At 33.3% G+C, this 18304-nt stretch overlaps 3 protein-coding genes across 3 annotated transcripts; 1 reads left to right on the top strand and 2 right to left on the bottom strand.

Moving 5' to 3' along the window:
• The first annotated feature begins 544 nt into the window (after positions 1-544).
• Positions 545-2480, top strand: LOC108327037 (protein NETWORKED 3A). Its single transcript, XM_017560708.2, has 2 exons — positions 545-905; positions 1456-2480. Exons 1-2 carry the CDS (start codon positions 830-832, stop codon positions 2241-2243), a joined length of 864 nt encoding a protein of 287 aa, XP_017416197.1. The 5' UTR covers positions 545-829; the 3' UTR covers positions 2244-2480.
• Positions 2481-2542: 62 nt separating this feature from the next.
• Positions 2543-5679, bottom strand: LOC108327036 (pentatricopeptide repeat-containing protein At3g26782, mitochondrial). The gene is made up of 2 exons (XM_017560707.2): positions 4589-5679; positions 2543-3708 (listed from the first exon to the last, which is right to left on the bottom strand). The coding sequence occupies exons 1-2, from the start codon at positions 5549-5551 to the stop codon at positions 2665-2667; spliced, it is 2007 nt and encodes a 668-aa protein (XP_017416196.1). The 5' UTR covers positions 5552-5679; the 3' UTR covers positions 2543-2664.
• A 4813-nt stretch (positions 5680-10492) lies between these two features.
• Positions 10493-11257, bottom strand: LOC108328744 (uncharacterized). The gene has a single exon (XM_017562636.2). It carries the CDS (start codon positions 11215-11217, stop codon positions 10699-10701), a length of 519 nt encoding a protein of 172 aa, XP_017418125.2. The 5' UTR covers positions 11218-11257; the 3' UTR covers positions 10493-10698.
• Between the last annotated feature and the right edge of the window lie 7047 nt (positions 11258-18304).

The raw sequence follows: 18304 nt of genomic DNA, 5'->3' as shown, positions 1-18304 counted from the left end.
CTACGAATTAACAAAAAAGTATTAAACGGTGGAAATATCACATTAGTTTCATTAAATCGTTTAATTTCTCGTAAAATCATAACAAATATGCTTTGTTCTGAGTTTAGAAAAACATTAATATAGTAAAAATATCATACTAATTTTATTAAATAATTTAACATGATAAAGGATTAAAGCTTTTATTAAATATACAAAGTAATTTTGACTAAATATTTTATAAATATTTCCAAAATTATTTATGACAAATCAAAAATAATTTTTAATCATGCCTAAAGCTTATGGTTTAGAGCATGTGGGATCTCATGTATATTAAATAGCCTACCAAATAAAAATCACTATTCATATGATATGATTTTTAAAATAGTTATTTTGGATGGCATGTTAGTGTATTTCACAGTTATTACGTTGCCTATTATTTTATTAAAAGAACTTGAAATAAATTACATATTAGGTACGAGTAATTATGACCAAAGATTACTCCATTGTTTATTATGCTGCAAACTAACACAGCTGAACATTCAATATTATAGTCATTACAAAATAACGTGTGCTTTAAATAAATGAATATTATTGAAATGGTTTATAAAAAGTCAACCAAATTTTTTGAGTTAAAATAGGAAATTGGAAACTATAGAACTCTGCCACAGGATGCTTTCTAATTTGTTAAAGAATCTGCTTAACGTTGGTCTGCTGTAATATACAAAGTCCATCATGGCATAAATCTTCCTTTTCAAATTCTATACTTTACTTGTTTCCTTACACTTTACCCTGTTGTCACCGTTTCTCCTCTAATAAATTATCTTGCTCGGAGTTGAAGACACATTTGACCATGGAGAATAAAGATCCTGAATCATGGAGTTCTGCTCCTATCTATCAGTCTCAATGGCTTCAAACAACCATATCAGGTTCTCTCTATCTTAGTCACTCATACTCATACAGATATACATACACATGCATGCTTGCTGAGGTGTAAAAGTTCTATTTTGCAGACTAAATATATGTGCAACTAGTATTTCCATAATTTAACTTGTTAGCGTTCTTTGACTCAACTCTGCATTAAAAGCATATTATAAAGTTGTAGAAAGTGAAGTTGACTACTGAAAGAGGGAGGGGGTGACATGAACTGAGGCTAGAAAAAGGCATGTTTGAAGTCGATTTCATATACTAGATTAGAAACTGTCCTCTCAGAAAAGGTTCAATAGGAGCACCTGGAATATATATTGCACATTAATTATCAAGTAGTAATATTTTTAGTCCTCAAAATCCCTTATCCTTCTTCACAGGGACATCCCTCTTAGCCAAAATTCCAGGTTTAAAATCTGGGATTTCTGGCTTATTTATTGCCTGTAGGAGTTGCTCAAAGTCAAACAAACATTATTGGAATATACATAAGGTCTTAACCTAGTTATGCTGCAGTATATACTCACAAACACCTGAATTTTAATAACTTTTTAGACTTGGATGAGAAATTGGATGCTATGAAGACCATTTTAGATGGTGACAATTCTCCAAAAGAACTCATGCATTGCGAATGGAGAGAAGATCTCATAGAGATGCTTGAAGATTTTGGCCAATCTTACCGTGTGTTAGCCATAGCATATAACCAACTGAAGTTAAAAACCTCTCAGGGTACCTTCCAATCTGGATCTTTATCATCTTCTGGTACATCAAGAACCATTTGTTCTATCTGCAATAAAAGAGCAACAGGTAAATTGAGAGATAAAAATAACCAAGGAGATGAATGTTCCTTGGAGCACTCCAATATCAAAATTGACCGTAGTATCCTTGGTTTTGATCTTTCAAACGAGCAAGGAGATGAATGCCATGAACTGTTATCAGCAGGCACATGCAGCACGAAATTAAAACCAGAACGCAGACATATTCAAATGGAGGACAGAATGACAAAATTTTCAACCACTGAAGAGAAGATTGACGATTCGGAATTAAATCAGAGAACTGAAGATCCTCCAATGATCAGTTTCAAATGTGACAATTTGTGGTCGACACTAAAGTATCAAACAAAACTTACACAGGACAATCTGCACCAGTTGCTAGTGCTGGTCCAAAGAAATGATGAAAAGAGAGAAACCATCAGAAGGCTTAGACTAAAGGTGGAAACTTTGAAGACTGAGAACAGGGCCCTGCAGATTTCTTTAACCCACTCCAATGCTGATTCAGAATGTGATCAACCACAGACTTCAAGAGCAGGAGGAAGATCTACAGGCAAGCTCTTCAAAATCTAGTATTCTATGCAAGCAATCGACACTCAGAATTTTTTTTTGCAGAACGTTGTTATGATATACTTTGTCCTTTAGTAACTAAGTGAGCACTTGTACCGACGATACTATAGGTGCGACTTTACATGTCTTGAGGCATGTAGTAAAAAACAGTCATCATATGTTATTTGCAGTTGGTTCTACGGTGATCTCATGTGTACTATAACATTGTACATTCAAACTGAGTATTAGTCACTAAAAGATCAGTGCCTTTTTTTCCATTATCCTAATAACTGGATCTAATGGATCCACTGTTCACTCCAAAATCAAATTAAACAGTGTATTTAAGATAGATATGCACTTTCATAGCTCCATGTCTGGCTAGTAAGATGAATAAATAATGCACAACCTACACCATAGATTTTGGCTACCACTATTTCAATTGCTGTCACCAGTAGTCCCCACATGAACACATACCATCCTTAAAATGATGAAACCGCTTAGAATCTCTGACAACAATTTCTCGATTTACTGCTTTGGAAATAAATTTAATTGCAATGTGGCAGTCACCACAAATTCTAAGATTTTTTATGATATGGATCACTGACCCAGGAACTGAATTCATGATTCCAAAGCAAACTGCTAGTTTCTCACTATGAACTCTTAGAACCATTCCTTTCTCTTCCTCATCAACATCATGAAGAACTGAGGTCAAATTTGGCATATACCCAAGTGCTTGCAGCTTGACATTTAATTTGTCTAGGTACTCATAAATCTTCTCATGTTGAGGATGTTCTTTGTCTCCAACTAAGAATACATGTACCCTACCCTTGAGCTCTACTATACTATATCCAGGGGTTTTAAGCAACCCACGACTCTTCATCAATATCCTCATCCTCTCAACTTCATCCCACCTTCCAGCATCAGCATAAATATTAGAGAGTAGAACATAGTACCCACAACTACTTGGATCTAACTGAAATAGTTTTTTAGCAGAGATCTCCCCAAGTTCCACATTTTTATGAATCCTACAAGCCCCAAGAAGGGAACCCCAGATTATAAAATCAGGTTTCACCTTCATTTCCAGGATCAAACGATAAGCCTCATTAAGATAGCCAGCACGCCCGAGGAGATCAACCATGCAAGAATAGTGCTCAATACCCGGTTCAACATTAAATTCACTTTTCATTCTATTAAACCAATGCCGGCCTTCTTTTAACAAACCAGCATGGCTGCATGCAGCTAAAACTGACACAAAAGTAATGTAATTCGGCTTGTCTCCAGACCTTATCATCTCGTAGAAGACTTCCATTGCCTCTTTTGCACGGCCATGCATTCCGTAACCAGCAACCATAGCAGTCCATGACTTAACATTCTTCATGTTCATGCGGTCAAATGCCTTCCTAGCCATCTCAACTCTCCCACATTTGCAGTACATATCCACTATAGATGTACCTACAACCACACTATCCTCCATATCCATCTTTATAACCTATAGTACAAGAAAACGAGCCGGTGAGACCAACAAAAATCTAGGCACTCGCTAATTATTCCATACATAAATACAATTTTAGGACCAAAAATTGGAACAAAAATAAATTAAAATTTGGAACCTAAACTTGGACAGTTTACACCATGTTTCCGTTTTGGTCCTTATTAAATGAAGAAAAACTCATAATTTTGGTTTATACAAAAAAGGCATAAATCCTCTCTTACTCATCATAGTTTCAAGGATGTACAATTTTAGTTTCTATAAAAATTTAATTGCTCATTTGAACTTTCAAATTTTCAAAATAAACCATTCTAGTTTACTATTAATGTTATCTAATTGTTAAAAAAAAAAATCTGACGCATGGTTGGTGAAAAAGCGTAGTTAGTTATCCAAATAGGATATCAACGGTAAGGTTTAAAACCTGTTATCGCTAACAGACACATAACTATTTTTTGTTAGAATTAGATGACAAATTAACTTTAGACAAAAATTGTTCAATTTTAAAAACTGAAAGATCGAACGTGCAATCAAAATTTTATCAGAACTAAAATTTCACATTCATAAAACTATGGAGACCAAGAGTGAATTTAAGCCAAAAAAAATATTACAACAAATTTGCCGCCCCCGTCCTTTGCCACAGTTACAATGCTATTAGATGTTTGCAGTGTTTGACAAACACTAGTCAATTAAATATTTAATTTCGTCATAAAATGTTTACAAACTCAGAAAACATCGAACATCATGATAACTTCAACAAGCAGTTAGAACCAATGTATAAACAATTTCATCAGGTAGGAACCAAAATATAAAATTTTCAAGTAACCACCAAATGTAAATCGGTGTCTAAAGACCAAATGAACCGATGCATTAAGTAACACACCTGGTCATGTATGCACTTTCCCAGCTGCAAAGCTCCTGAATTCGCGCAGGCCAACAACACCGCAGACAATGTCACCTCGTTATATTTAACATTGCCACTCTTCACCATGTCAGCAAAAACACAGAAAGCCTCAGCTGACAACCCATTCTGCGCATACTGAGAAATTATAGAGTTCCAAGAGCAGACATCACTCTCATGCATTCCATCAAACACTTTCCTCGCCACCCCCATTTCTCCACACTTGGCATAAGCATCCATCAAAGTATTCCCAACACCCACACACCCCTCAAACCCCCTCTTGACCACCAACCCATGAACCCCTTCAGTCGCACTCCTCCACCCCACCCGCGAACACGCCGAAAGAACACACCCCACAAGCATGGAATCCACGAAAGCCTCATACTCAGATTCCGCACTCCCACTGTCCTCCGCCAACAACTCCTTAAAGAGGCAAACGGCTTCCTGGGCGCGGTCGTTTCGGATGTAGCCTGCAATCATGGATGTCCACGAAACGACGTTTCGGCTGGGAATTTCGTCGAAAAGGTAGCGCGCGAGGTCAGGGAAGCCGCATTTGGAGTACATGTCGACGAGCGCGGCGGAGACGAAGAGGTCGTGGCCGAACCCAAATGCGAACGCCTGCTGGTGGATCTGCACGCCGGCGCGGAGGTCGGAGAGTGCGGCACAGGCCTTGATGGCACATGGGAAGGTGGAGCGGTTGGGATGTAGAGAGAGCTTGCGCATGGAGGAAAATGCGCTGAGAGCTTCCATGAAATCGCCGCTTCGAGCGAGGTCAGCGATGACGGTGTTCCAGCTAGAGACGCTGGTTTTGTCCACGTATTTGCCGAACATGCTCGTAAGGTTCGCGGTATTGGTCTGCCATGTGGAATAAGCACGTTTGCGACGTGCGGTTGATGGTGTTGTTCTGAACACTAACCGAGTCATCGTCAGTGTTGTTGTTTCCATGCAATGTGATTTGAACTTGCTTCACGTCCCAGGCATTGATAATCGAAGGTGATTTACTTACAGTTCAGAATGCGGGTTCTGCGTATTGCATTTGAATCTCCAAATTATTGAGTGGGAAAATATACAAATATTTTTGGTGTTTTATGTAATTATTATAAACTGTCACGATTTTATAGTCTAAACTGCGTTTGGAATTTATGAGATGTCAGCTTAGGAGTGATGACCATAAGTATATAACTTAAATTCACTCGCAAATTAATGTGTAGAATCTAACTTGAAGTTTTAGGAAAATCAAAAGTAATTTACTTGCAAATTATGAGAGTATTCACCTCTTGAAGGATCAATATATTTTACTAGGGCAATATGAAATCAGCATACAAACACATCTATTGACACCTTTTAATTTCCTTATTTTTTTAATATTGCTCTTTAGAGCATAATATTGTTTTTATTATCTCAATTCCCACACTTCAAATTTAGTTTGGTTTGACATATTTATATTAGTTTATAATAGGGAATCAATTAATAATATGTTTCATATGTTCTTTTATATCGAGAACTAATCAATAAAGTATTTTATGGAGAAGTCAAAGAATTGTTATGGTGAGTTTTATACTATGTTTTGAGTGATGTATTATTTTGTCCATAGATGTTTGAAATGGTGACAGTTTTTTATCATCTTTATCATTTACACTTTGAATTAGGATGTCATCTTTGTCTTCTCTAAAAGAGTAGAAGATTTTTGGTTGAAAGATCAATAATTTCATGTTCTTTTAAGTGTCATTGGTGGATTGATTGAAATTCCTCTTTATTAAGATTTTATGTGAAGATCAATAAGAAAATAGGTGTAGGATAGCATAATATCTTTTGAAGTCTCAAAGTTTGTTATCATGAATAAGTTTAAATTTAAGGTTGTTAAGATAAGATCATCTAGAGAGACTAGACTGTCTAACAACTCATGTTTTGATGTTTAATATACAATACTTAACGAAATATCGTTTATTAACTAAAACATCTAAATGATGTGTTTACTAAAAACAACATTGAAGATATGTAAGCAAATTATCCATGACGTATCCATAGAAGAAGTTATAAAAGTTTAAAACAGTGTTTGATAAATATGGCTTGATCAAACTCAGGTATACGTTGTAGGCCAGTAGGGCTTTTTCACGAAGATAGCTTGTACGATTCTTCTAGGTTAGTAGCTTTGAATATGTATTCTTGTTATTTCCTGTACAGATAACGAGAACAAGGCGTGCAAGCATAAAGACACTTTTTTGTATAGTATTAAATAGATGGTGTATATGACATATTTATTAGATGCTTGTCATATAAAGTTTTTCATGTGATATCAAGTACTAGCTTTTAAACGTTTTATCTTTTGAATACGCATATGTGATACACTGTCATTGAAGCTATCAAATTAATACTACTTTTCAAGGCAACTTCAATATTGCCAAGTCAGTAGTCAAGAAAGTAGATAGGGTTAAAGTAACCCTGAGTCGTCTCCCAACAAATACGGAATTGTTTTTCAATATTTGAATCTTATGAATATTATGCAATGCTCAAGAATGAAAGTGAGAAACTATGCTAATGAAATTAATGTTTGAAGAATGTTTAAAGAACAATGAGGAAACTTAGAAACAATTATGATGAAATAGGCTAATTCCACTACTTTTCCAAGATAGATTCATCATCGGTTATCCACATATCATTGTTCAATCGATTATTGTTCAAGTTTCAAATTAATTAAAGTACATTCTTAATTAATTTGAGGGCGATCATACAGTTAACCAAAGTAGATTCTCAATCAAAGGCAAGACCTTTCTAGATTATTCACAATGAATTCAACCAAAGTACATTCTGAATCAAAATCTATTGTGTTTAATCATGTCCATTCTTAAATCTCCTAACCAAATATTAAAAGCTAATTAATCAAAGTAAATTCTCAATTAATTATAGTTGAAATTATTACCACCAATCAAAGTATATTCTCAATTGATAACAAAAACTCGTTTAATCATATGAAAGTTCCTAAATTTAATCAAAGTAGATTCTCAATCAAACCTAGAAACCCTTGGACTCATATGATTAATATGCATGTAGATTCAAACACCTTATGATGCAAAAATCATTACTTTTAATATGATTGAGAGATGAAAGACTTAGAAGAAGAATAACTCAAATCAATAATAAAACAAAACAGATTCATAAATTCAACTTAACCTCATAATCTATAATGAAATTATAGTGGAATAACCCTAGAAGCTTAGTCCTCCATGAATGGAGTAGAATACATAATGAAAGGAGTGATGGATGAATGCTTCCAAGTGGAGGAGTCTGAGAGAATGAATGAGTTGTGATTTCTGCCTCCCCTGGGTCTCTTTGTATAAGCTTGATTGGGCTTCGACTCTAAATCTTCTGTTGATAAAATCTTTTATTTTACATCTAATATCTTCCAAATATTCAACAGTTTAATCGGTTTTTGAGAATATTTGATAATATCTTTTCTAGATTCAAAAAGATTTGACAAATATTATCTTTTGATATTTATTGATATAGTTAAATAAGGTAATTGTTTACCAATATCAAATAAAATATCTTAGGATATATTTTCTCCAAATTATCTTTTAAAATATCTAACAAATTTGAACTTGCCCAAAATTACAATTCAACCCATTTTATTTTATTCAAAATTGCACAAAAGTCTAGAAATTTCTTCTAATTTCACTTTAGCCTTTTCTTTCTTTTAAAAATTACAATTCAAACTTTAATTCCAACTGCATCAATAAACATTAGACTCTTCAAAATAATTTATGCAACTAAAATCACATTTTAAGCCTCTTTAATTCCTAAACTTGATAAAGTCAATCATCACAAATTCACTTTAAATCAATTATTTAAGCACAAGAATCTCATCAAAAATTTGAATTTTAAAACATAAATGTGGGCATAAATATGCACTCATCAATATGTCATTGTAGTTCTGACAGAAAAATGTTTGGATGCTTTTTTTTAGGAATTTTCTATCGTTTAGCATTGGTCTGAGTTTAGTTTATTGATTAGACACTTATATATGTTTTTTAGTATTGTTTATGACTTTCGTTTCATAAGATATTTGCTTGATAAAACGTTAGTTTTAGAAAAACGCTTCACTTTGTAAGGTGCTTTTTATAACATGTTAACTTTTTAGACGTTCAGACGTTGTTTGTTACACATATCATCTATTAGATTATTCTTTAAAGAAAAAGTTTTCTTTCATTAGACGTTATTTTACAAAGGCAATATTTCATTGAATATTTTTTGATAAACTTTAAAACTTGAGTTGCTAGACATTATGATTTTGTTTCAACAACCCTCTATCATAATAGCTCACATAAAGTCAACCCTAGAGTATACAATTACCTATAAGAAGGCTTGACTCATAAAATAATTAGCCATAGAAAAGGTTTATGACAATTGGGAAGAGTCATACCAAAATTTGTCATCCCTTCTAAAGGTAAAGCAAGTTTACTTGAGTTTATTTGAAAAATGAATACCCAACCAGCATATCAAGGTAATCAGTTAGATGAGGACCACATCCTCTTTAAGAGGATGTTTTGGACATTTAAACCATGCATTGATGGCTTTAATGAAATCTTTCTAATGCTTTAATGAAATCTTAGCTTATTCAGTAAGTCTCATGTCGCCTAGAAATAAGACGATTTCATATTATATAAGTGGAAGTTAAAACTTCATTTACACAAACCGGTTTTATAGAGTTGAGTTAGGGTTAAAGTCCACATTTTAACAACAATTTTTATAAAATTCTTGCACAATAACTCCACTAAAAGACTTAATCAAATCACATATTTCATGATAATAATGTGTAAGCTAATTGTTAGCTTATACAAGAACTATCAAATTAGTCATTTTGTATTATTTTTTATAGTCTAATGGAAGCCTATGAATGTAGATCTTCAATAACTCCGAAAAAAAATATTCAATTAACTTTTGTGTCTTTCACTATTATAGAATAAGTTTTACAATATTACTGGCTTTGATGCACCATAATCACTATATTATTCACCAATTGATGTCATCAATATTTGTGGTGGAATTATTAGATGCCTTGAAATGAATGAGTTCATGACACTATAAACCCTTAAACAAGTCATTTTACATTTGCTATGATAAATTAAGTATTGTTTGTGGCAATTTGATGTGGTTATATATATATATATATATATATATATATATATATATATATATATATATATATATATATATATATATATATATATATATATATATATATATATATACTTTTTTTAAAAAACCAAATTTTGTAAACAGACAGAGAAAATAAGTTTACATATTATATTTTGAGTAAGTGTTACAATTTCTTACAAAAAAATTAATTTTTTTGTATTTTTTACTTTGTGAAGTCACCAATAAACTTAAATCAATCATTCTCTTTGAGAGTTTTTTTTTTAATTATCTTTTGAGATTTTAATCTCAAGAAAAAATTGAAACAAAATAACCGGTTTGTGCACTTCTTATAATTAGAAGTGATTGGTTAATTCATTTATAATCGGTATTTTAATTAGTGAAACATCTTGTCTTAAGAAAAAACTAAATGTAACACTAGTTGAGATAAATCAATATAAAACTAAGTTGTTGTGTAGTTTAATGTTTAAATAAGTTATTATTCGTGATAAATAGTCTAAAACTTTATTCTACTATGTTTAAATATTACCAATTTCATAAAAATACTAAACACATTACCAAATAATGAGTCACACACCAACATTTAATCAAATACAATACGAGAATCTCGAGTTTAATTTTCCAGACAGAAAAAAAAATTAGTTGCTAATACTGAATCTGATTTTACTACAAACATTAGTCGCTTAACAGTCCATAAATACTCTGCATTGACTTTTAAAAAGAAAAAAACACTAAAACCAGAAAATTCTTACTAATTTTTCCTGTAGCAAGATCTCACCAGGAAATTGGAACAAAGTTCATGAGAATCAACGAATTGGGCAGAAGTGAATGTATAAAGTACATAATAAGGTAGGAAGAAAGGAATCGCAGAAGATGGAGTAATGGAAAAGAAGAAGAGTGAAAAAGCCTTGAAGAGAAGACAATTATATAGTAAGTACTCAAACAATAACCATGTTACTACTTATGACTGCAAAAGATAGCAGAACAGCAAGAATGAGAGCAGCAGAATGGAACCTAGCTGAAGCAGAAGAGATTTTGCCCTGAAATTCCCCTGAAGAGGGTGCAGGAGCTGGTGCCTCAGAAGAAGTATCATAACTCAGTGGTTGATAGCCACTTGGAGTGGGAAAAAATGATGAAATATCAGGAGCAGACACATAAGGCAAAACTCCTGGAGAAGCTGAAATTGTAGGCTCAGTAGTAGTTGAACTCACACCCTTTGAAACCAAGATAACCGAAATGGCAAATGAAAAAAACAGCTTCATCAGAGTGGCCATGAGGGTGCAGAAATTTGTGGCGTGTTGGTAACTGTGAGTGTGTTTTTGAAGGGATAAGATAAAGATGTAATAATATAAGAAGCAAGAATAGAATGTGAGAGTTAAATTTGAGGTGCATTTGGTGAGAATCACGGGGTAAGCAAGGAAGAGGGTGAGGTATAAAATTATGTTTTTTCTTCCCATATTTATGAAACTCCTTTGTTTGTGTTTCTTTGTCGGTTGAGGAGAGTGCAAAAGAGATTCTATTTTCTAATATTGGAACAATTCAGCCACTGTGAGATTCATTTAACACAGTTCACATGGTGAAGCCTTTAGATTTTTATAATGAAAAGGGACCCAGTTTCTTTTGGCCTACCATGTGAGTACTAGAACATGCTAAATGATGGTAACATGCATCTCTAGTTTAAAATATAACACAATTCTTCTACCCTGTTGCAGGCACCAAATGAAGCTTTATGTGTTCTTGTTTGGATCATTTTTTTAGAGTAAAAGAAATGTTTTTCTTGTTTATCTTTTTCAGTAATAATAGTGTAAAAGTAAAAGTTTATGACATTGACTTTACGAAAAGGTTTAATTTATTTTAACTGCTAATCTGCTAAATATTATCCAAACAAACTGGAGTTCAATTTTATATATGATTAAAAATGCTTTTTGAGAAGCAGAATGCATGAAAAAAAATTGATATTTAGTAGAGATTTATTTTTTAATTTTTCAAGGTTTTTATTCTCCACAAATTAATTTGTGAGAGCTTTTCAAACCTTCACGGTTAGGGTTGTAACTATTAATTTGTGGAATTTTTCTTTATGGTGTTTGGTATTAAATTTATATTGCGGGGTTTTTTTTGAGCAATAACTTCTTCTTATTAATTTATAGAGGTTTGAAACCTTTCTTATTTATAATTATCCACCTACATTTATAGTTTCTCAATTTAATGAAATTTGTCTTTTATAATAAGAAGTAAACAAAATATATAAATTTCTAAAATACACAAAAATTAACCAAAATTAATTTTATTGATGATTTAAGGTAAAATACATTCATTGATAATTACACTGTAAATATAAAAGAAGAAAATACATAAGGTTGAAAAAAGAAATATTTAAGAGGCAAATCTTATTATCATTATCATAGTCTTTGAACTCTCTAAAATGTATTATTCTGCCCAAGTCTTCAACTTCATCCATGACGCGATCAACTTCATCTAACATTGTATTTCACATGGTTAACTACCTTCACTTATAAACTGAATAGACCCTTTCGTGATTTCTTTTTTGAATTGACTTTAGTGAACCACCACAACAAAAGCAACATCATGATGGCCAACAATCATAATGCATCTTTGGTCTTTTCTTTGATACAGGTGGATCCTAACCTAAATATACCTGCAAAGAAAGTTCAGGAGTCATATCAGTTGATGACAATTATTTCTGCTAACAATTGATACTAATTATTAATCAAACATGTTGAGACAAGACAAGCTCGTCTACAACATCTTTGATTTTGAAGTTTAAACAAACAACATTAAACGAAGCAGTCTTGAGTATAGTCTTAGATTGTAAAACAGTAGAAACAGAGAAATACAAACAAAGAAGAAGTTCACAATAATCAAAATACTAACGTTTAATAGGAACACTAAGTATATAATAAAAGGTGTATACACAACAAGTCTATTGGAAAAACTAAGACTTAAGAGATGACAACAAATGAAAGAAATAAAATAAAAAAACATAAGAGCTAAAAGCATTTAATTCACAAATATAAACAACAAAACATTAGGAATCCAAAAAATGTTTCGACATGAAAAGCTACAACACAAATAGGTAAACAAGGCTTAAAGAAAACTACTAGGAACAAAGGGCTTTGTAAGAAGTATCCTTAAACGACCTCTCCAGGAAGAACAAACAATAAACAAGCCTCACTTAACAATGATCAAACTAATTCTAAGCATAGCTTAAATATAGAAGGATTGAAAAGATGTGTTTGGAAGAACATCTCAAAATCCAAAAGCTCATATCAAATGAGAATCTTGCTAAACAAGACATACCACCAAACACGTCAAAAAGAGTCTTATAGAACTAGACGACGATAATATTCTCTCAATATGCCGCAATTGATAAAAGTGTCAAACGATGAAGGCACGCTAAAAAGTCTCAAACGATGTAATGGAAAACATCGTGCTAAACACGTCGGTTAGAAAAACCTAAATGGTTTACCTGAACTAGACAAACTCTCACCATAACATGATGAGTTTGATAAACACACCAAAAGAACAAAACTTGCTTCGAAACACATGATAAAAGACATTTCACTAAACACACTCTTGAAAATAACAATTATCTACCAAACAAAAACTAGCTAAGGAAAAAACATCCTACAAGCTAAATGATACCACATGCCAAACACACTCTCATTCAATGATCAAACTTTCATGAAAAATTTAGTATTCTCAATAGAAAACTCAAACTGTCAAAACCTAACCAAACAGTAGAACACATGAAAACCTAGATTGTTCTAAACAAGCATTGAATGTCATTAAATGCTCAACGTTTAAAAGCAACAAGGTAAATAAGAAAAAGGACATATCTATTGTATAGACATCTATTCTAATTTATGCAGGATATCTACTACAAGCATTCATCTATTCTATCCAATGCAAGTCAGAAATGATCGTTAGAAAGAAAAAGACATTAGCAGAATGTTTCGTTCATCAAAAGTCGTGGCAAATGAATAGTCTAATCTACCTTTGATAAAGATCTGAAAAGCAAGTCTGCTCTAACAAGAAGACATCAACCTATGATTGCCACCTACGATAAAAGCTACGAAAATTCAAATCACAAGGACAAGCTTTGTCCAACGGTTACAAATCTCAATGACAAGCATCGTCTACCGACTTTATTATCAAAGGTGTATAAATAGAGGATCAAAGAAGAAGATAAAGATAATGATGGAGAATTAAGGAATACAAAGAAAAATCCTTCCAATAGAAGAATTAAGAATCTCTCTCTGAGTTATTAGAGTCAAATCCTCTTACACAAGAGAAGAGCTCAAAAAGGAGATTTACTCTCAAGCTTCATTGCCATACATACTTACTATTGTAAGAAGAGAGGAAGAAAAAGAGAGATAGAGAGAAACACCAGAAAGAAAGAAGAATTGCCATCAAGCTTCATTGATGTATAAGCTTACTATTGTAAGAAGAGAGAAGAGAGAGAAATAGTTAGGGAGTATGTATTATATTGTATTGAACATATATCCTCTCTTTGAGAGTAATTGTCTAAGACTTGTAAGCAATATGATTGATTGCACATTCTGAAGAGAATTTTAACATTTGTGATTAACTCAAGTGAGTTAAGGATTACTAGACAACATACCAGGTTGATACTAGGATTGTCTAGTGGAAACTAGGAATGGGTGAAACTCAACTAGTCAGGGTAACAGAGGTTATTCGTTGACAAAGGATACTAGGAGTGGTGAAGAATAATGCACAACCAAGAATGGGTGAAACTTAGTCAAGGTCACAGTAACAAGGGTTACTAGGTTGACAACGACAACCAGGAGTGGGGTAAACTCAACTAGACGATGTATCAAGAGGATACCATGAGTGTCTAGGGATACCAGAAGCGATGAAGAATATTGCACAACCAGGAGTGGGTTAAACTAAACTAGATGGTGTATCAGGAGGATACTAGGAGCGTCTAGGGATACTAGAAGTGGTGAAGAATATTACACAACTAGGAGTGGGTGAAAATCAGTCAAGGTCACGCTAACAAGGGTTACTGGGTTGACAACAACAATTGAGAGTGTGTTAAAATCAACTAGACGGTGTATCAGGAGGATATTAGGAGCCTCTAGAGGAGAAATGGACATAGCTCAACTGAGTGCACTAGTATAAAACGTTTGTGTGTCAAGCTTTAATTTAGAAGTTATCATTTTATCCGAAAAGCAATCCCTCATCATACACGTCTTCAACATGTGTCACATATGCTAAGAATCACTCCTTCATAAACACTAGGAGGATAATATAAATCTAGAATTATAAATGCATTCATTAGAATAACATTTATGAAGTAGGTTTCAAACAGTTTATGAGGATTATCCAAATCATGATGTGTATATCAGCCTTGAAAGGAATTTGGAGAAACACTATTCAACCCCCCTTCTAGTGTTTCCCAAACTTTAATTGGTATCAGAGCCTACCTCGTTGAGCTAGTTCCTAACAGAACTCGAGGTAACGACCAAGGGATTCAAAAACACAAGCTAATGTTCGTTGAAGTAGTGCAACAAGCAGGAGACAAAGACAAGTTGAAGTAATTGTTTAAACTCATCAAGGAGAAAAAGGAACAAACATCTTGTCTCTAACATACGAAGGGTTACTCAAGGTCATCAAGAAGCAAGCTCAGCATCTCTGAAAAGTCAATACACATCCTTCATCACAACACAAAAGAGGGCACTCCAAATGAAGTCCAGATGATCCTCATAGAACTCAAAGTCTTGGGAAATCTCTACCACAACAAAAACCAGTTTAGTAGACTCCATCAAGCCATCCTAGACAATGAAGAACTCGGGCTGTCATTCTCATAATACCCAAGAATTATGATGACATTAGACAACAAAATTCTTCACTAGGTATAAGAGCTTGATCGCTCAACGAATGAGCTCACAAGACATAAAGGGATCTTTTAGAAGAATATGGGCATAAATCTTTAAGACCTAAGTTGTAAAACAAAGCAAAGGAAGGAAAAGCTCACATAAGAGACAATGCTCATAAGCACAAGAAAGGACTTAGGTAAGTCTATAAAAGGCATAAAAGGAAGAGCATGAGTCTCACGAACACTCCTCAAGGAAGCTTAACGAAAATAGGATCGAAGAGGTTAAAAGAAGTATTTGTCACAAGGATCAACAACAAGACTCTCCCCATGACAAAACCAAAAAGTTAGCTGTGGAGATGGGATTGTACCAATGACATTTTTCCAAGACACCAAGCAAAGGAGCAAATGAAACAATTACAAAGCAAAAAGGACTACAAGAGCACAAATGTTTCGTGATACAAAGCAAAATACAATGCGCAAATAATGTTAAGCTTGCTTTGTTCAAGTGTTTGTCTTCTCTTAGTTTTTCTCTCCCAATTGTCTTGAATGTCCTCCTTTCCCGAGTCCAAAGAAGCACCTCTAGTAGCCTTCTTTCAATCTTTTAATATGTTACCTTTAATGTTAGTCAAACTTCAAAAAGGAAACACAAACCACAAAATGTTTTCAAGCACACAAGAGGCCAAAGAAAAAAAGCAACAAAACACAATTTTGAAACTAAATTCAAATGAAAATATATGAGACAAGACATAAGCAAAGCCAAGAAAATGACAACCTAAAAATAAGGCACAAAATCAAGTAGGTACACAAAGGGAAAATCCTAAATAAAGGTGCTAGAATAGATGAAGAAAAAAAAAACTAAGGAGTTAAAGTGTAATATGCTTAGCCAAGAATAAGAAGCTTACAACAATTTGAAAGAATACCAAATTTCAAGTCCAAAATGTGTTTCATAGTTGTTGTAACACTTTTCTTTTAACTCTTTTTTCACTTCTTTTGTCCCTTTTCTTTTCTTCTTTTTCTTTACTTTTTTGTAGAGGAAACTTGTCTTTTCTTTATATATTTCTTGAGACAATAGCAACCAACATATAATCTTAAAAATTCATACCCATTAACAAGGCTGAGACAATCAACATATAGAGAATCCTAAGGAAACCATTTATATTTTGATATTTTCAAAAAGACTTTATGGAAACCTAAGACTAAGAACTTGTTTATGAACTAAAAACAAGCATGAAAAATAGTAACTAATCTCATACATAAAGCACACAACATTAATGCACAAAATGGCCCATTATAGGGTACACAAGTTTCAAAGGTTTTTCAACTTTTGCAAAATGAAAATAAAATGGCTAACATGGAAGTAATGACAATTTCAGATTCAAACGACTTAGACAAAACTTATAAGATCATAAAATCAAAAATAATGGCTCAAGACATAACCCAAACCCATGACAATTGACACAAAAAAACTGTAATTCATATAGACAATGGAAATCTTAGAACAAAAACATGGATTGATTCAAGAAGAACAAATAGTTTGAATCAAAACTTCAAAACATATGGAACATATACATGGATCAAAAGTACAAACAAGACATGATGGATCATGTGAGACAACACAAAAAATTCAAGAACATACAATACAAAAATGGGTAAGAACTATAACACTTATCTATTGAAGACCTCCAAGGAAAGTAACTAGGCTCTGATACTAAATGATGGAGAAGCTCCTTTGACATTTTTTATATGAAGTGATGGCATTGCGAAAGCATGAAGAAGAAGTGTTGAGTTGGCTTGAAGTTGCGAATTGGTGAAACATCCTAGAAGGAGGTTGGGCCAACTTGAAGTGATGTTGCGAGAAAACACTAGAAAGGGAGTTAAATGGTGTCTTCATAACTTATTTTCTTTGATAATAAGTTGATCGCGAAATAAATGATCTTAATGAGCTAGTTGTCCTTAACGTTGTAAACGATATCATGTTGCAAGCGTTTACAAAACAAGCTTTTAAATCATTCTCCTAGGTTTGGTGAGGAATAACACTTTTGTGGGATTAACGTGTGTGATGAGACATCGCTTTTACATGATATAATTGGTTGTACCGTAGATTCAAACACACAAGCGTTTTATATTGGTTCACTCAAATAAAGCTACTTCCAGTTCTCCTAAGATAACTTAGAGGGTTCCATTAAATATTCAACAAAGTAAATTTGAGTATTCTAACCACTCTCGGTATCCCTAAACGCTTCTGGTATCAATCTGATACACCGTCTAGTTGAGTTTCACCTAGTCCTGATTGTGCAGTATTCTTCACCACTTTGGGTATCCCTAGACGATTCTAGTATTAAACTGATACACCGTCTAATGAGTTTAATCCACTGTTGGTTGTCCTCGTACAACAATAGCAACCTACTATTGTGACCTTCACTGAGTTTCACCTACTTTTGGTTTCACAATATTCTTCACCACTCCTGGTATACCTAGACAATCCTGGTATCCCCTAATACACTACCTAGTTGAGTTTTCTTTTATAGTTAAAGCAGAGAGCTAAAGTACATGCAATTAAAAAAGAGCCTTGAAGCTTCTTTGGAAAGGGGATGAGTGGGATCATTCCCTTCCAACTAACTCCTAACTTTCGTCCAAATAAATGCATAGGAACCTTCTCTTGATGTAACCAGTCAAGGCTTCTT

Source organism: Vigna angularis, chromosome 2 (assembly GCF_016808095.1).
Source record: "Vigna angularis cultivar LongXiaoDou No.4 chromosome 2, ASM1680809v1, whole genome shotgun sequence".
NCBI lineage: Eukaryota > Viridiplantae > Streptophyta > Magnoliopsida > Fabales > Fabaceae > Vigna > Vigna angularis.
The sequence above is the reverse complement of the archived record's forward strand: the minus strand, read 5'-3'. Positions and strand labels throughout refer to the sequence as shown.